This window comes from Eschscholzia californica, unplaced genomic scaffold (assembly GCF_041429995.1).
Source record: "Eschscholzia californica isolate CP2 unplaced genomic scaffold, dmEscCali1.0.p SCAF_1, whole genome shotgun sequence".
NCBI classification, from domain to species: domain Eukaryota; kingdom Viridiplantae; phylum Streptophyta; class Magnoliopsida; order Ranunculales; family Papaveraceae; genus Eschscholzia; species Eschscholzia californica.
Window position 1 is genome coordinate 83,089,412 of NW_028238198.1, and position 20,250 is coordinate 83,109,661.

The window sequence follows — 20,250 nt, forward strand, 5'->3', positions numbered from 1 at the left end:
CTTTTACCATAAAAATGAGAATGCTAATGGAAATAGATTTTGGCTCAATTGGAATAGTTTAAGAAGTATGATTTCTATCCCTGAGTTCAGTTGTTGTTGGATTGTGAAATTATAATACTTTGGTAAAACGTAACAGAGTCTTTTTTTTTTTTTATGGTATAGATGAGTAGTTTGAGTATGTAATTGAGAAATTTGTTTGTTGCCATTTCATTACTTTTGATTACAAGGATTACCTCATTACAGCACAATAATTGGTTGAAACTTAAAAGGTAGGATTGCTTCTGATTTCCCCAGCTAGTGGGAACTGGGAAGTGCATGAGAAATACGAAACAAATTCGGAGAAGCATGTTAAGAATCTATTAGGCTACCATTTCATTGTAACACTTTAATTTCTTAAGAGATCGAGAAAAACGTTTCTTTAGCTGAGTTTTGACATTGTGCCCATCTAAACTTGCGTCATTCGTACAAAGATACCAAAGAGAAAAAAGATGTAATTGTTAGGCCTGGCTTCCCACAAGATTGTACTAATGCGTTCTAAGATGTTGTATGCATTATGCATACATTTTTATCTTCATTTCTGTCTCTCATATAGTATTTTGTTTAAGTTATTTCTTTATAAAGATAACATAGTATATATGTCTCGAACTAGAGTCTAGAGACCTGGAGAGTAGCAATCAACTTGGTAACTACTCTGACCCAAAAGTAAATTATGTAATTTTTTTGTTAGTTCTGTTAGAACCTTTTTCTCTAACGGTTTTTCATAATCTTTTGTTTTATTATCGAATATAATAGTTAGGGGAAATAGCGTAGTAGAGAAATAAAAATCGAGGGTTGGCATAATGTATACATTTAAAGGATACAACTATTTCAAATACCAATACGACGTAAAAATACTGATAAAGAAGTCAAAAATCTTGATCGACTGACTCGAAAAATATGATAGTTGGACAAAATTTCTAGTGAGGAGAAAAAATTAACGTTAGCGAAACAGGAAAATGTTGATTATGAAATCTCGACCTGTTCATTTATTTTATTTTTTATTAGATTTTAAATTCTTAACTTTTCGACTTCTCTGTCTTTTTCAGATTATCTAGATTTCACTGTTTTAATTATGTCCTTCGGACGCATGCTATCACACCAATTTTTTTTTTCTTCTCTTTCATTTTGACCCATGACTTGTCATCCTACACATTTTTTATTTCCTTGGTAAGAAGAAAATGAAAGTCCTTTCCAAACAACTAGCTGTAGTTTCTTCCCTCAATCATTCTCTAAAACCAGAAAAAATTAGGTCAAGTTATTGTCATTCTTCTTCTTCTTCTTCAGGTAAAGCAATTCCTACCCAATCTGAAAGTTCAGTAGTAAATCAATGTAAGTCTGGAAATATTAAGAATCTACATAATGCTCTGGTTTACTTTGATAAACTGGTTTCCATTAAACCAATTCCTTCTACCTCTACCTTTAATCACATATTGAGTTCAGTTGCCAAAAATAGATCATACCCAGATGTGTTTACCCTTTATAAAAAGATGATTTTGGTGGGAATCCAAATTAATTTGACCACATTTAATATTTTGATTAACTGTGGGTGTCAATTAGGTCAGGTTAATTATGCTTTCTGTGTTGTGGGAAATTGTCTAAAGAGTGGTTATGAGCCTGATTTGATCACTTTTAGTACACTTATTAAAGGGCTCTGTCTGCAGAAAAATATTAGTGTTGCCCTTGAAGTGTTTGATAAAATGACTGACTCTGGGATCCAACCCGATATTATTACATGTGGAACTCTTATAACTGGCCTTTGTAGAGTTGGTGAAGTGGGTTTTGCTATTGAGTACCAAAACAAGATGGTAAAGATATGGAATTTGTCTCCTAATGTTGTTACATACAGTGTGATAATCAATGCTCTTTGCAAATTAAGCCAATTCAATGAGGCAGTTAAACTCTTTGAAAAAATGTCTAGTCGAGGAATTGTTGCGAATGTTGTGACTTATAATTCACTTATCCATGGTCTTTGCCAATGTGGACAATTGAATGAAGCAGTTAAACTCTTCGATAAAATGTCTAGTCGAGGAATTGTTGCGAATGTTGTGACTTATAATTCACTAATCCATGGTCTTTGCCAATGTGGACAATTGAATGAAGCAGTGAAACTCTTTGAAAAAATGTCTAGTCGAGGAGTTATGGCCAATAGAGTCACTTATAATTCTCTAATTCATGAATTTTGCCAATGTGGACAGTGGGAGAAAACAAGAAGATTTTTCGATCAAATGGTGGAGCATGGGATTTCACCTAACATAGTGACGTTCAATATCTTAGTAGATTCCATCTGTAAAGAAGGGATGATGAAAGATGCTTGGGAGTTATTTCAATTCATGGCTAAATTGGGAGTAGAACCTGATTTAGTTACATACAATGGGATGATCAGCGGATTGTGTTTGACTAGTCAACTAGAGGAGGCAGTGAAATTGTTTGATTCAATGGTAGATACAGGATTGGAACCCAATGAGGTCACCTACAATACTTTGATAGATGGTTACTGTAAAAGTTGCAGGTTGGACGAAGCTATGAAACTTTTAGAGAACATGAAAGAGAAGGGATGTAAACCCACTGAGTACACATACACTATACTAATAGCTGGACATGGCAAGGATGGAAGATTAGGAACTGCAAAAAAGTTGTTTATTGAGATGCAGACGTGCGGGCTAACTCCAAATCTAGTTACAATTGGCTCATTGCTTAATGGCCTTTGTAAGAACAGAGATATTGACACGGCAATGGAAATATTTCAGTTAATGGAGGGTAGTGGCTCTAAAGTTAGTATTGAAATTTATAATACACTAATTGATGGGTTGGTCAAGGCGAGACAGTATGACAATGCAGCGAAATTATTTGATAAAATCTCAAACAAAGGATTAGTGCCTGACATTGTAACATATAATACAATGGTTAATTGCCATTGCAAGAATGGGACGTTGTCCGAGGCTTTCAAATTGATCAGTGAAATGGAAGGGAAGGGTTGCTTACCCAATTGCATCACTTATAATACTATCATTCTGTGTTTGCTTAAGAAGCGTGAGGTTGATGAGGCATTGCAATTGCTTCAGAAGATGCGTGAAAGAGAATTTTCCCCGAGCGATGTCGTTATTTCCTTGCTTGTAAATTTACTTTCTGTGAAGCAGCTCAAAAACCTGAACTTCTCTGCTACTCCAAGAATTGATGGAGTCAAGGAATGATTGTAAGTCGAGGTCCACCATATACATTCTAAGTGAAACTTATTGCGTTGCTCATACATCAATATCTAGTTATGTTGTTCATATAAAGTTGAAGTTAATATACTAATTAGTCTAGATCGTTCAGCTTCCATAGGAACGCTGACATCAAATATTTGAAAGTAAACATGTCACCACCAAGCTAGCTGCATGAATTAAAGACGGTTAAGATCCACCAAATTCAATAATCAATGATACCCCGTGGTTATAGACAAATACAATAACAATAGAGGCCAAATTGTTCGTCCGAAGCAATTAACGAATGACCTTGTATCATTTTGTAATACTTCGAACTTCTGTTTGTATTTACAGTTTTTCATCTATACGTTCATTAACCGAAAGACACATGAAACCGAGAACAGCTACGAGGCCTCATCTGAGTTCCCTCTCTTTTTCGTTCATCAAGTGTTTTTAACTTCTTATTGATTTTTGTAGTTGGTGCAATTTGGATTCTGGTGCAGATCTAGCAACATCCAGGTCTCTTCTTTTCATTTCCACTATTCTCTGCTGATCTTCATAGCTAATAGAATCTATTTCTTTGTAAAAGAATAGATCAAGTCCTGGCAGAATCTTGCTAGGACCATTTTGTCTTGTCACTCTATTATGGCTACCACAATGTGGTTTATTTGGAAAATTTGCTCTGATCTCTAATAGGATAACATAAATTCTCATACCACTCCTCGTATGAACAGTTTTGACTCGCATATTTCACACCTACAGCGAATAAGTCGATAATTGGCATTGTTTGTGTCTTACTTTCTGATTAATTTGATGGTTATCTTTCTCCATATACCTTCTAGTATACAACAACAAGAATATCACTGCTTCTTTTTTTCCCAGATTGTTAGCTGACTTGGTTTGATTTCAGAATGTTTGTTTTATGTCTAACTTGGACTTCCCGGTCATCAAGTTTTCTTGCCGCTAGCATCTTTACGTCCAGAGATTTGATTTCATTGTTCTGTGAAAATGGAATCGTGAGTCTTTTCCTTTTGTGGTTGTATTGAGAAGTTATGAGTTTTTCTATGAAAATGGTTAACTAATTCATCCTTATAAATGTTGGCTTCAATTAGAAACTAGTTACGAAAATTAATAAGAACTGACTTGTTATACTACTAAGCATTTTAACGAGGTTCGCCAGATCGTCTACAGGGAAACTTTTAAAGACTCTTGAATGACGACCACAGAGGAGGTTTGTTTGATTGATTAGTTTGACTTATAATGTAGCGAGGGGCAATACCACACAGAGACATTGATTTGCTCTTGAATGATCTACTTTGTTTTTCCTTAACCACGATTTCTGTCTCAATGGTGTTTTCTGACAAAGTTTTAACGAAGCAACCTTAGGCATATCCACCACCTTAAGTCTGGAAATGATGTTTTACATTTTTCATCTACTGATACGGATTTTTCAAGCAACGTTAGGAGGAAATCTGTTAATCTAGTTAACATCTAGGTTAACCACCACACTCCCTTGCAAATTCCCCATTTCCACCAGCACAGTTACTTTGTAACTCGTGCTGAATTTGTAAGATATATATACAAGTTTTTACAATGAACAAGCTATAACAACTTATGGGAATTCTATCAACAACCTTCGATTGGAGTGGTAAGAGGTATAGTCTTCCACTTTAGAGGTCAAAAGTTCGAAGCTCGCTGAACATTTCAAAAAAAAAATTGTAGGGATTTAAACCCTTAAATAATTAATATTAATATTAATTTAATACCTTAAAAAAACACATCATCCACTTTTAAGTGGAACTCTGGGATCTCATCACAAAAAAAAAAAGTGGAACTCTGGGTGCCCACAGCCCACATGTTCCCCATCTTCAACTTCACAAACACCAAAAATATCTCCATCTTGAGAGAGAGAGAGATAGAAAAGAATTATACTTGACCAGAAAGCCACTTCTCTCACCAACTTTCTCTCTCTGGAAATATAAAAAAGTGGGAGTATATGAAATTCTCCAGCCGACGAATCCAACTAACAGGATCTTGTCCACTATTAGGAACGTTTTTCATTGGTCCAACTACAACCTATGCAAGTCAATAGGCTCCTCCTCAAAATTTTAATTTTAAAATATCAAGAAATAAGTGCTTCTATAATTCTATTAATCTTAGGTAGTGTTTGATGTTATCTCATCCTCTGAATCTAACTCTTCTCTAAAGAGAGCCTAAACTCTCGATTAAGTTTTATTACGATAAAAATTGTTATGTTGATTGAAATTGTTGTTATAGGTTTAATCGCATTTTGACACCTACGTTTTAGGTCATACTCTCCCACACAATCACCACATATGAAAGATAGGCTATGGCCAACGTTATGGACATAACTTGTGAATATATGAAAGTTTTAACGAAAAACGACGTGAAGAATCTAGTTGATGGATTTAGTGGAAATACCAATCAAACTCGTTAGAGTAGTCGATCTTATTAATTTATTTTGTAGACAACGATAGACTTCTAAAATTAGGTCTAAGAAAGACTTGTACATCATTTTCTAAAACCTATTGGCCAGTGTTTGTTTTAGATCCATAGATTTGCAGTTTCCCTGAAAAAGTGGAGGAAAAAAATGTACTTCTCAAATATTTCATGTCCATTATGAAAAAACTGAACACTAAAATCATACATCCAAACACATCCTAAACAACACAAACTCAAAATTCCTTGGAAAGTAATCTCACGGAGCAAAAAGGCTCCCATATCACATTTCCCCAACTTTCTATTCTTCTTCTCAAATCTCATGTCACACCTCACCAGAATTCTGTTAGTCCACGTCACCACTCAAAACTGTTCCAAAATTTCAACCTCCCAATCAAAAGTCAACACGTCATTCAACCGACACGTCACCCCCTCACTCACAAATCAAACCATCTCGAATCTCTTCACCACTTGAACTATTTCTTCCATGAATCAATCTTGACCGTTCATTTTCACCATCAAATAAATCAATCTCACTATCTTCTTCATCGGACGATAATCGAACTAACCAACACGTACCGTGTAAGTGTCCGTTAACACAAACAAAATATTCTAACCTTCCGTCATGAGAACCAAGTCTTCTACAAGCACTCTTCGGCATAAGTTTCGCTGTAGTCATACTCCAAACTCTCGCCCCACAATAAGGACATCGAATTTGATGTTCAAGCTCTATCTGCCGTTTGATCAAAATAGCTCTAGTTCTTGATTTTACAAATCCCTTAAATACCCCTCTAAATATCCCTAAATCATCTTCATTGCCACCATTATCTCTTCCTACGGAATGTTCACAGGGATCACTAATATACAACACATCATCTTGACATTTCTTAGTCAAAAAGCTTTGACCAGAAGTCTTTGAAAATCTCGAGGCTTTCACAAAATGACCAGTTGTAACTCGGTCAATTCGGAAATGTTGACTCGGTTTACAACCACCACAAAAGAATAAGAGCTTACCGAGTGAATCCCATCCACCACCGATTCTTCCTGTTGTTGGCGCACCATTAATGAGTCCTGCTATCATACGCGGCGCTCGAGATACGCATAACTCTCGCCATAAAACCCGATTGACGACAGCTCGATGTTTCCGGCTAACACAAGCCGTCAAACATAACAGATGTGGATCCCAATTCATCGATTGAAATACTAATAACAGAATTTGCTCGTTTAGTATTCCTGAATCGGCGTCCGATTCAATTGAATCGTCTTCGGATCCATTTGGTTTCAATTTCTTCTTCATCTTCTCTCTCTCTCTCTCTCTCTGAAAAAATGGCGTCTTTCTCTCTCTAAAAAAATCAGGTCATTTTGTTGGTTTAGAGAAGGTTTATATAAATGTCCAGAAATGGTCGGACACGTGTTGACTAATCAATGGTCAATTAATTGCTTAGATCTTACTATAGGAACCAGACACGTGTCCTCATATAAAATAATTGAAAATATTCAGAATTAAAGGAAAGTATTAACCGTTCGATAAATACCGTTCTCAAGACACGTGTCTGCATCGTCCTGTGCTTAAATATCTCAGTTTTTAAAAAAAGCATCTAAAGGATACGTGTCGGCTTCTCACGCGACACGTGTTCCCATACAATTTTAACTAACTAGAGATCAGCACGTGTCGAATGAATCAACCGTACACGTGTATGTTGAGATTGTTAAGTATGATATTTGATTTTCTGTGTTAAGATATTTTGTCTGTGTTTAGATATTTGTTTAATCTTTCGTCACATGGGCCTAGCTAGGACTAAGGAAATATAAGTATTTGACATTTTATATTGGCAGAGTCGTTGGGACTGTTTGGTTCTTTTATGCTCGTAAGCAAGTATGATATGGGCCTAGCCGCCTAGCTAGGACTAAGGAAATATAAGTATTTCAACAACAAAAAAAGTATAATATGTTGTCGAAGAAGATATCTACTCAAATTCTATCTTCCAAATGGCTTTAGTGTTCATCCAAAATCTACAAAATAAAGATTGTATTTCGTATTGTTATTATGTATGCATGAAGATGACGAGAAATGGTTACTAGATTAGATTGGAAATTATATATTCATCAGAGCTATTGTCTAAGGTTCATTCGCTTTTACAACCGATAGAGTTATTTTGTTTCTGAAATGAATAGTTTTGACTAGTAACTTACTCAACACAAAAGTAGGATTATCATTATATATTGCGAAAAGGATTTGGCAATGTCAAAGATTGCTAGTGAACTCCACGAGACAAATTTATGACAGAATAGTTTAATTTTAATTTTATCCCATTAGCATTTAACCCTAGTGTGGACTAACAATATTAGAGCACCCATAAAACTTACAAAAGGGATTGCTCAAATATTGTGGTTACTAAAATTGTGGTTATTTGCTACGAACGGAGTGGATCACATTCTTGTTTTAGGAGCGACTTAAAAGCACCCATTAAAAATGTTGTTAGCTCCCGGTGGTGAAGATTGACCAAAGTCAACCTCTTTTGACCACAAATATCTGTGTGACACCTACTGAAATTTTTGTACACGAATTGACCCATCCGAAAATCGCAGACTAGGTTCGGACTCGGGCCAGTCCAAGAGGTTTCAGACTGGTCAATCCGAATCTTGTTGGACTGACCAGTCCGAAACCTCTCGAAGTGGCCCGAGACCGTGATTAGGATACTCGGGGAGTATTTTAAATGGTAGTTTTGGATCAAGATTCTTTCTCTCTCTAGTGCCTCATCATAGATCGAGGTTAGTTTGAAATCAAAGTTCTTCTCGTAATGATTTTACTCTCTTTCTCTCTCGAAAACTAGTTTATTGTTGATTTACTATGGTATTAGAAACAGGATTTTTTTCATGAAAAAGTGTTGATTATGATTCAAATAAAGAGAATAAATGAAGAAGAAGAAGAAGGAGAAGAAGAAGAAGAAGAACAGAGATAGAAAGAAAAAAAGTCGCGGCTTTGGGGAATAAAGAAAAATCTCCGGATCATAAAGACTTAGTCAATCAAGATTGACTTAGAAGGCATACTCTTTTTTTAGTCAAAAAATTTCTCTATTTAAACTTCGCTCCCTAATCTTCATCTCCTTCTCTTCTCCCCTCTCTCCTGCTCATCCTCTATCTTATCTTTTCTCTCTCTCTCTCTCTCTCTCATCTTTTCTCTCTCTCTCTCATCTTTTCTCTCTCTCTCTCATCTTTTCTCTCTCTCTCTCTCTCTCTCTCTCTCTCTCTCTCTCTCTCTCTCTCTCCTCTCCCTCTCCCTCTCCCTCTCCCTCTCCCTCTCCCTCTCTCTCCCTCTCCCTCTCCCTCTCCCTCTCCCTCTCCCCCTCTCCCTCTCCCTCTCCCTCTCCCTCTCCCGCTCTCCCTTTCCCTCTCCCTTTCTCTCTCTCTCCCTCTCTCTCTCTCTCTCTCTCTCTCTCTCTCTCTCTCTCTCTCTCTCTCTCTCTCTCTCTCTCTCTCTCTCTCTCTCTCTCTCTCTCCTCTCCTCTCTCCCTCTCTCTCTCCCTCTCCCTCTCCCTCTCCCTCTCCCTCTCCCTCTCCCTCTCCCTCTCCCTCTCCCTCTCCCTCTCTCTCTCTCTCTCTCTCTCTCTCTCTCTCTCTCTCCCTCTCCCTCTCCCTCTCCCTCTCCCTCTCCCTCCCTCCTATTTAGTGTTGATATGTCTCTAGATCTCACTACTGTCAAATAAATAATGCAAAACTTCATTCATTCTTTATCATCAAAGGAAATGTGGATAAAACTAAGTTTAGTAAGATATCAACTTAAAAATAAATCACATCCCAGAAGCCTGGGTAGTAAAGTCCCTCGGGGAGTTATTTAAGTTTCTTCAAATCAAATAAATGAAATAATAACCATGTATTGATCATTCAGTTTTTAATAAGGCTTGATCATTAAAATAAATTGCAAACAATAAAATGAGAAATTAATTGCAACAAAAAAGTGGAGAAGAAAAAACTGATGAATAAGTGAATACCCCAAACTTCACCACGAATCTTTCATGACAATGGAAGATCTACAAATAAGCTTCACTAGATATGTGTAGAAATTTGGATTTCAAAGGGTACGTAGGACCATTCTTCCATGGTATTGGGTATGTAGAATTTTAAACTTGATTCAAGCTTCATTCTTTCAAATCTCTATAGATCTCTTTGGCACCCTAAACCCTAAGAAGGTCTTAGACTTTGTAAGAGATAGGGAGAGACCAGGAGAGCGAGAGAGTGACAGTAAGAGAGAGAGGGAGAGGGAGAGAGAGAGACAGTGAGAGGAGGGAAGACAACGAGAGAGAGAAACTGTTCTCACAGTGAGATAAAGAAGGAGAGAGAGAGGGAGTAGTAGGAGAAAGAGAGAAGAAAGATTTGGGGGAAGAAGATTAGGAAGCAAAAGACAAGATATTCAATTGGTGGACTCAAAATAGAAATGTCCTCTTAGGTCAAAGCTTGTTTACTAAGTCTTTATTCCCTTGAGACTTTTCTTTATACCTCAAAGTTGCGAGCAAAAAAAAAGAGTCTAGGTGGGTGCCTCTCTAGTAGGCCACCAATCCGTACCGGATGCATACAGAAGTCGGAGGCCAACAACACTTTTAGCGGGTCCTATTAGCTGCCCCCTCTTGTTTTAACACTATTTTTGGCCCGTTAAAAGGTGGTCAAATAGTCCAACAAGATAATTTTTGCACATTCTTTTAATAATGTTACAATGACGTAAATATTTTTTTTTTGTTATTTGGACCATTTGACTCATTTTTTGTCTTGTTTTGCTTAGATTTTTATCCTCTTATTTGGGCTCTTTTCAGTTACTATAAAGGTGTCAATAGTGTTTCACTGTTTCTGTTTCACTACAACTTGGTAGAAATGGAATATTTATTTTTGGCATGAGCAACATGACTATTTTTTTATTTTTCTGAAAGACCGGGTGGGATGGGATTTACAAAGTTCTAAAGGCGCCTTCTAGAGGGCTGAAGAGTCCATCTTTGTGGCACTCCCAATGACCCAAGTGTCTGTAGCCCCAGTTCTGTGGGCACCCTCAAAATCGTCAATCTTTTAGGATCCATCTGACCCTTGAATAAGCTATGTTTCTGAACTCTTGGGTTATATGCTAGAGCTCAAGCTCAGGCTAAAAATGCATTGTGATGAAATAACTAGGGCAATGGGTGATTCTTGTGTGTCAATTGATGGTTAGTATGTACTTACTTTTGTTCTCAATTAACAAAAGTAACTTTTAGAGCAAAAGAAAAAGATGATTGTTCTAACCTTATTGATGTAATCGATTGACGACGATAACCATCATAAGAGTATCCCCAATACAACACTCAACCTTAGAAACTTCGAGTACCACATATGATTTTTAGAGTTTTTTTTATAACTTTCTCTAGTGCAACACTCAATTTGGATCTCTGAGTTGATTTGAGGTAAGTAAATAAAGATATCTCAAGAGATATCTCTAATTGCCCAACTCATTAGTATTTGAATTTCAAACCATATAAATGAAGTTTTTTATATTTTTTATATAACTAATTATTTTTTGGGAGGGGCTAAAGGCCTCCGCTCAAAGTGTTGTAGGCACCCGGATTGCATATGGGAGTTGGGACATCTCACAATTTGTGATTTGGTCGGGGGCCTACAACAGTTTAGCCGAGTGTTTTTAGCCGCACCCTTATTTCTTTTACAAAAATAAATATGTCAAATAATAAAATAGAACAAGTTTAAGGTTTTGCATTGCAGACAAAACAAAATTGAGGATCTTTATTTTCGTCTCCTATGAGTGAGAGTATCAATTGGAACTTAACACATAAGACAAATAGGAATTTTATTTAGTTTTGCATCGGAGATACTGTAAAATTTTGATTTTATCAATTTGAGGACAATTGTTACTCTCTTTTTGGTACACTCACCCAAATCTATAAATATTTCAAACACGACATGTTTAAATTGTTCCAAATATTTATATTTTTGTAGTTTTAGATAAAAACGAACTGGTTTTTTTTTGGGTTAATTCCGTTTTGGCCCCCGATTTGTGACCAACTGGCCGTTTTAGCCCCCATAAGTGTCCGGCAGTTCGTTTTGGCCCCAAGGGCCAAATTTTTGACGAAATTATCCTCGGGGGCCAAAACAGAATTATTTCTGAAAAAGGATAAAAACAAAAAAAAGCCACATCACCCCTTTCTTTATCATCCACTTCACCTTATCTCTCCTCCATCTCACCACCTCCTCTCCACCTCACCCTTCTTCTCCGGCGGATGGTGACCGGCCGGAATAAAAATTCCGGCCGGTCACCTTTAACATAAAAAAAAAAAAAAAATTTGTATCTCCTTCTTCTTTCTCTCTCCTCTTCTTCTTTCTCTCTCTTCTTCTTTCTCTTTCTTTCTCTTTCTCTCTCTTCCCCTTCTTCTTCTTCTTCTCTCTCTCTCTCCTTTCTCATTTATCTCTCTAAAACCTCCGGCGAAGGGGTTTCCTTCGCCGGAGGCCTGCTTCAACAGACCCTCGGGGTCTGTTGAAGCAGATCTGCAACAGACCCCCGAGGGTCTGTTGAAGCAGATCTTCAACAGACCCCCGAGGGTCTGTTGAAGCAGATCTTCAACAGACCCCCGAGGGTCTGTTGAAGCAGATCTTCAACAGACCCCCGAGGGTCTGTTGAAGCAGATCTTCAACAGACCCCCGAGGGTCTGTTGAAGCAGATCTTCAACAGACCCCCGAGGGTCTGTTGAAGCAGATCTGCAACAGACCCCCGAGGGTCTGTTGAAGCAGATCTTCAACAGACCCTCGGGGGTCTGTTGAAGAAGATCTGCAACAGACCCTCGAGGGTCTGTTGCAGATCTCCTCCGGCGAAGGAATCCCCTTCGCCGGAGGTTTTAGAGAGAGAAATGAGAGGTAGGAGAGAGAGAGAAAGGGGAGAGAGAGAGAGAGAAAGGGGAGAGAGAGAGAGAGAAAGGGGAGAGAGGAGAGAGAAAGGAAGAAGAAGAAGAGGAGAGAGAAAGGAAGAAATATTTTTTTTTTTTTTTTTTTAGTAAAGGTGGCCGGCCGGAATTTTTTATTCCGGCCGGCAACCTTTTCGCCGGAGAAGAAGGGTGAGGTGGACAGAGTGATGTGGTAATTGTTAGATGAGTTGGACAAAGAAAAAGAAAAAAAAATAATTACAGAAATGCCATGGGGGTAGAATTGGGAGGTTTAAAAAAAGTTGGGGCCATTTAGGAATTTTTTGGGGCCAAAACGAACTGCCGGACACTTATGGGGGCTAAAACGGCCAGTTGGTCACAAATCGGGGGCCAAAACGGAATTAACCCTTTTTTTTTTGATGAAGGACAAACGAACTGGTTATAGAGAGTTTCTTTCTCTTTATATAAAATTTGTACTTTTCATAGTGGATTACTTTTTGTCCTGTTGTATTTATAGTACATTATGATTTTTTTTTGTTGAACCGGTACATTATGATTTATCATAATGCAAAATGTTATTTCATGATTTTGTATCATGCACCAGTGCCCCCGTGGTTTTGAAGATTCAATTGTGTAGGAAGGATATCATTTTTTTTTTTTTGTTCAAAGGTGTACGAAGGATTTTGTTATCAAAATTATATACTATTGGCAAATGTGATGGGACGGATGAAACTAAAGTCAAGGCGGTTTGACATAAAAAGAAAACAAACTGTTAGAATAAATCAAACTAATGAAGAAGACATGCAAGAGAACAAGTCATATTGACGGATGAGACGGTTCACTCGAGATACGACATTACGGAGAAGTATTGTGGCATGATGAGACGCATAATGTGAACCCAAATATTGTAGTAAGATTTTACATAATGTGGTATGCAGTTGTTCATAACGATATAAGTAGTTGCAAACTGCAAACTTATATATCAGTACTTCATTTTTGAGACTTTATTTACGAAGTAAGTTGTTCACAGTGTGGTATGCAGTTGTTCATAACGTGATAAGTAGTTGCAAACTTATATATTAGTACTTCATTTTTGAGACTTTATTTTCGAAGTAAGTTGTTCATAGTGTGGTATGCAGTTGTATACTTCCACTACATTATATTCCTTCGTCCTGTTTACAATTCATAATGTGTTGTATATTAAAAGTTTATATTATCTTAGTTCATTTGAACTGAAATCAAAATATATCGTAACTAAGGACGGTTTCTACATATGGTCAGGAGGGGCCATGCCCCCTGGCCTTTGATATTTACAAAACCATAGATATTGCGAGGACTTAACCTTTCCCTTTAAAGTATATTAGCCTCCGTTATTCCGATCCAAAATTCAATGCAAACTTAATTAATTTCATTTGAACTCCCCTAATTCGGCTCATCCAAACGTTGATATCATTCGCCAAAATTTTTCTCTCATAATTGTAAATCGAGAAGAGGTAAATTAACGAGGAAAGAGAGTATTCCTTGTAGGGATTTATACCCTTATACTAGTGTTTATAGCGGAAATAAGACATCTAATGTCTACACTAGTATTCCCAGGATCACATGCAAAGCTAGTAATTAATCTAATGGAGATAGTAGATTACCTTAATCGATTTTTCCTCGAACTAGTTGAATTGATTGAAGAAGACCAAGAGCTTCAAGTGTAGCTCCTCTACTTGGGACACGAGCAATCAATTTGATCTCCCACCTTGTTGTATAGCTAGCACACCAATGGTGGTTGGAAAGAAGAACACCTTCTTCTTTGACTAGATAGATAGTTAATGGGAATTAGCTCACTTTCTCCTCTCTACTTGATGTGGTAGAGTAAGAAAGCTTAGAGAGAAATTCCACACCTTATTCTCTGCCCTAAGAGTGTTTATATAGAACCCTAATAAGAATCCACCTCCTTTTAGGTTTCCTAAAACACCCTTTAGAATAAGATTTAGGGAAATAGTCGAAAATAGCAACTATTGGTATTTTCTCAATTCCCTAAGGAGATGACGTCCAAACCCAGCCAAAATTGGCAGATTTAATGTTCATAACATAAGGAAACGTCCCTCCAAAAATCAGCCCAATCCGAGCCCTAGAAGTGCCCGAATCGGCTAAGGCCCAAAAACCCTGTTTTTGGCCTTTTTGTACTATCTTTGCCTAATTCCTTTTTAGGCCTATGAGATATGTTTATGGGACACTCCCATGATTATATCTCACTCCCACTAGTCATATCCTAGATCAATTTGACACTCTTATGTGTAACCCGTTGTAGGATCCGATCGAAGTTAGCCGCGAATTACTTCGTAATTCGACGATCGTAGTTGGTCTCTAGCTACAACTCTACGATCCCTAAATCAATCGGACTTGATGATCTTCCACATCAATTATCCTATCCGACAAATTGTTCGCATTGCCATCTTGGTCGAAGGACATCTCCTTCAACTCCTTCATTCCTTTCTCCTTTTTTTTTGTAGTTACAAGTTAATTACATAGTTGTATATATTTTTGCAAATATACATTTAACTAATGTCCACACTTTTTTTTGTTTAAGTAGCACACTTTTTTTTGTTTAAGTAGGTATACCAAAATTCAAATGGCTAGGGAGCGACCAAATTTACTGATGACAATCCGAAAGTGACATCGAAAAAAACCAGGCCATATTTTGATTGACTACTTTGTTCTTACGTTTTACGATCAGAAAGTAGCATTTGAAAGTTTAGCACAAATCCATCATTGATAATTTTAGAGATTTGAAGGAGCGACGAGTTCTATTTTGATCGATACAGAAAAAACACTATTCGGCGTAGTAGTCCCAAAATTTTTTATTTGTGTTCCATAATCCTATGACCTAATTGATATTTTTAGGTGGTCATTTTTTATGGAAACGCTATATAAATTTCTCAAATGAGTTTATGACTATAATAGTTCGTCCCCTCTCTAAAAAAAATTCTGGTTCTGTCCCTGATCGTAACTATCATAATACATTTTGAACTATCACAATTTTATAGTGAAAGAAAGGAAACCAAAAATGATAAACACAAACTAGCATGGACCTAAGCAAAACGAACACTTTCGTTTTTTGATAAAAACAAGTACAATAAAAGAACTCGGATTACGAATGTATTTGATTTTTTCAAGTAGGATAAATACGTTTCCTGGACGAAGAACAAAAAAATATCCATCTTACAGATAAGGACAAATCAAATTAGGATCGATAAATTTGTTTTGATGGATAAGGTGATAAAAATGACATCTCTGAGATACAGGGGGTCAATCCAGAGCGAGGAAAAATAAATCTAATGTAACTGTTTGAACAAACCGTTTACTTTTGAAAACCTAAAGAACACAAACGTCTCTTTTGATAAAAATTACACAAGCACAATCAACTTTTTATTTTAACCAGGTAATTTTAGTCTTCCCACCAAATTTTTCAGAGTAGGGGTAATTTGCTATATTGGCCCCGAATTGATTCATCACCAATGACCCCATAAATATACTGCAAATTTTTTAATTGTTCTTTTGGCAAATATTGTAGCTTTTCTTAAGTTCAACAAAAAAAAAACTTTTCTTAAAATAGAGAGAATAAGGTTGTGTTTGATAGGAGATTTTCCAGAGAAAATAGAAATATTTTCCCCAAAGTCTATATTTTTCTTGCGTTTGGTTGGCCATTTTATGGAAAAAAATTTGAAAGTCACGTGACTCTCTTTTCCCTCTTTTTCTCAAAATACGGAGAATTTGTTACCCTCTGGATATATGAGAAAAAATTTCTCTGTTGGGTAAAAAAGAAAACATCTCTAAACTCTATTACTCTTTCTCTTTCTATCACTGCTTTTCCCCCTCTCTCTTTATCACTGCTTCTCCACCTCTCTCTCGCACTCGTTTTCTCGGTCTCTCTGCCCACTGTAGAGAGAGAAAGAAAATAAACAACTATGAAACCGAGGGGACGACTTCACAGAGGTTTTAGAGAGAAATGTCCAAAACCTTTCTTCCTTGTTCGATCTAAGCCTTGGGTTGTTCCTTCAATACTGATTTAGTGATTTAAACTTAACTAATTGATGAGACTTCATCTCCAGTCATTACACACTTAGAAAACCATGAAACTCTTTAAAATCTAAAAATGAGCTTATGAGAACTGATTTTGTTTTCTCCAATAATGTTTTATAAACTTCATTAATCACAGGTAAGAGCTACTAGCTGGCTGGCATAAAATTCCTTCAATTCTCTGGCAGATCAACAAAAAAAAAAATACATTTTTGAGATGGAAACCAGTTTAGAGAGAGAAACAAGAGAGTTTGAGAGTGGAGGGGGACAGACATGGTGGCTTTTGAGGTTTAGGAGGCGTGGGAGTTGTGGGTCGCACTAGACTAAAGGGAGAAGCTTAACTCTACAAACTTCTCTCTTCTTTCTCTCTCTAAATATCCTCACTGTTGAAGGAACACACGAGGCTGTTGATTGCCCAAGGAAGAAATTTGGGGTGTTCTCTCTAAATCCCTTTCTCTCTCTATACTGTATGATATAAGGTTTAGGGTCTGCCTATGAAGTTGACTTCTCCATCATTGCTTTAAAACATATTTTAGATACAAGTTCCTTGGTAGTTTGGATTGTTTAGTATGTTTGTAAGCTCTTTTTTTTTTTTGTTGAAAGAGTCATGTGTGTAATCTTTCTAACTGTTATTGACATTGAAAAACAAAAAGAGAAAAACACTACTATTGACATTCATACCACGAACGATGTAATCTTACCGTTCTCTCTTCCGATGAAATTCCATGTTATTCCGATGAAATTCCATTTCATTGCGACAATTTTTTCTCTTAAAATACCAAAAAGTAGAAAATAGAAAAACTTTCTTCTTCCCGTTTTTCCCCGTAACGAAACAAACAGTGGAATATGTGAAAATATTTATAGAGTAAATATTTCTTCGAGTAAATTTTTCTCCGAGTAAAATTTTCTCTATTTTTTTTCCTTTCCCCAATTTGCTATCAAACAGAACCTAAGGGTCTGTTTGATACGTGAGAAATCGTGGCTGAGAAAATCGTTTTCTCGAGAAAGTGAATTTATTGTTGTTTGATAGGACCCTTGAGTAAGAAAATCGAATTCTAATGAGAAAAAAAAGTAGGAAAAGAGGTTTACTTTTTTTCTCACAAAAAAGATGAGAAAATCCAATTCTCACACTCACATAAACACGCTCTCTCTCCTCCTCCTCCCGTAACTTCCTTTTCTATATCTCTCTCTATCTCCATTGATGAATAGTTGGTTGATCAGTTACAGTTTCTTCCTCTACATCCATCTCCATTGGAGACTTTCATCATCATCTCATCAGATGAATTGGTTCCTGACCCAACACTTCCTTCACCAGCCTTCAAATTAATCCAAGGTTTCTTTCACAAGAAACAACAAATTTTTCAACTTCTTCAAATGACATGTATAAGAATCAAATTTGTTGAAGAAATATACATACAAACCCTAGAAACTCTAAATCCTTCCAATTAGACTTGACAACTAAAATAGTTGCATTGCAATTCCTAAGAGGTTCATATTGAAGATCATTTGACATATAAAGAAACAATGAATGATCGTTGCTTGTGATTGTAATAGATTTTGTGATGTAGATGTTGATGAAAACTAATCTCCTGGTTTACTGCCGCCGACAATTGCCATGAAATGTTTTGGGTTTATCTCTCTACATATCTCTTAACTGAATATCTCTCTTGAGCTCCATCTGCATCTCCCTTCAACTTCTTCTTCCTTACACTCTGATTTTGGGTTGTTCGCTGATTTTGGAATGGGAGGTATTTGCATATATATATATATATACACACACACATATTGCTTAACAAGTGTTCGATGAAATGTTTCACTGAATTTTTCCTACTTCCATGTATTGTGTTGTTCACTGATTTTGGATTGGAATTGATGATGTTCTCATAAGCTACAAACTCGAAATGGTTAACAAAAAAAAACACACTCAAACCAAACCATAGTTGAAGAAATCCATTACCATTTGTCGATTCAAGACGAGAGATCCGTCACCATCTAGTTTCCTGTTGGTTATGCTCCATCCCAACGTAAAGACGATTACGTCATTAATCATTTGAAGTTTAAAGTTTTGATTCATGAGTATGAAGTAACCGGGGTGCAAATACTTGGTACGGGAGATGAGATGATGGCTGTGGTTCCGGAGAAGAAGCAAAAAGGGTACGAGATAGTTGGGTTTGAGGTTGTTCCTTGCAGTGTTAAACGTGATCCTGAAGCAATGTTGAAGCTCAAGATGTATGAAAAAGTTGACCCTGTCGATCGTCCTGTTGATCTCGATAATCTCAGATCATTAAAGAGAAAGAGTGAATCTCATTTACTTATGAGGTTGAGTTTGTGAAAAGTGATATTAAATGGCCTTCTCGATGGGATGCTTACTTGAAGATGGAAGGTGCACGTGTTCATTGGTTCTCAATCTTGAACTCGTTGATGATTATCTTCTTTTTAGCTGGAATAGTCTTTGTTATATTCTTATGAACAGTGAGGAGGGATTTGACAAGGTATGAGGAACTAGACAAAGAAGCCCAAGCACAGATGAATGAGGAGCTTTCAGGGTGGAAGCTTGTTGTCGGTAATGTATTTCGAGAGCCAAATTGCCCAAGATTACTGTGTGATACTGTGATGGTTGGAGATGGGGCCCAGGTTTTAGGAATGGCTATCGTCACCATACTATTCGCAGCTCTAGGTTTCATGTCACCAGCTTCTCGAGGAATGTTGTTGACAGGAATTATCATTTTATATCTTTTCCTAGGTATTGTCGCAGGTTATGTAGGCGTTCGGTTATGGATAACTATCAAGGGGACTTCAGAAGGGTGGAAATCAATTGCCTGGTCGGTTTCATGTTTCTTTCGTGGAATAGTTTTTGTGATTCTGACGGCCTTGAACTATTTTTTATCGAACTCTCCCCTTTGAAACCCTTTTCATCGAACTATTTTTCATCCTTTCGAGTATCTTGCTTGGGCGATTCTATTATGTATTTGGGTTCTTGCTTGTCGTATTTATCTTGCTCGTTGTTGTTTGTGCTGAAGTCTCTGATGTTCTTACTTATATGCATCTCTGTGTTGAGGATTGGCAATGGTGGTGGAAAGCTTACTTCGCATTTGGTTCAGTCGCTCTCTATGTGTTCATGTACTCCATTAATTACTTGATATTCGACCTTGTTATCTACTGGAACCATTGGCTTCCTTGTCTCCTTTTATTTCGTTCATTACCTTTTCTCATCTGTCAAGATCGACTAGAAATACTTTATATACACCAAATACCTTTAGGTTATTATATTTAGCTTTTGCAGAAAAAGATTCTTCGAGCCTGTAGGTAATCGATCTCGGGTGGCTGGTAATTATTCATGGTACAACAAAAGGTAATCTTATTATAAAAAAAAATTTGGGAACTTCTAAGAGCGCCTCGTGTTATAATCAAGGCACCCCACTTCATGAATATAAAAGGTGCCAAAAATATTAAATGGGGCGCCTTTAAATATTTTTCTCAAATTTTCTAATGCCTTACCAAACAGCAACAAATGCATTTCTCATAAGAAAATCTTGACTTTCTTACCCACGAGAAAGAAATCGATTTTCTTACTCACACATTCTAACGTATCAAACGGACCCTAAGTT

General features: G+C 36.8%; 2 protein-coding genes and 1 pseudogene across 3 annotated transcripts; 2 read left to right on the top strand and 1 right to left on the bottom strand.

Annotated features, from left to right (window-relative positions):
* The first annotated feature begins 1,136 nt into the window (after window positions 1–1,136).
* On the top strand, window positions 1,137–4,033 carry LOC147570075 (uncharacterized). The gene is made up of 2 exons (XM_086656647.1): window positions 1,137–3,232; window positions 3,702–4,033. The coding sequence occupies exon 1, from the start codon at window positions 1,218–1,220 to the stop codon at window positions 3,228–3,230; it is 2,013 nt and encodes a 670-aa protein (XP_086512773.1). The 5' UTR covers window positions 1,137–1,217; the 3' UTR covers window positions 3,231–3,232; window positions 3,702–4,033.
* A 1,808-nt stretch (window positions 4,034–5,841) lies between these two features.
* Window positions 5,842–7,037, bottom strand: EDL3 (EID1-like 3). The gene has a single exon (XM_086656648.1). The coding sequence runs from the start codon at window positions 6,979–6,981 to the stop codon at window positions 6,118–6,120; it is 864 nt and encodes a 287-aa protein (XP_086512774.1). The 5' UTR covers window positions 6,982–7,037; the 3' UTR covers window positions 5,842–6,117.
* A 9,878-nt stretch (window positions 7,038–16,915) lies between these two features.
* LOC147570077 (transmembrane 9 superfamily member 12 pseudogene) lies at window positions 16,916–19,810 on the top strand (annotated as a pseudogene). Its single transcript, XR_015235139.1, has 2 exons — window positions 16,916–16,930; window positions 18,639–19,810. The product of XR_015235139.1 is annotated as a transmembrane 9 superfamily member 12 pseudogene (transcript).
* The last annotated feature ends 440 nt before the right edge of the window (window positions 19,811–20,250 follow it).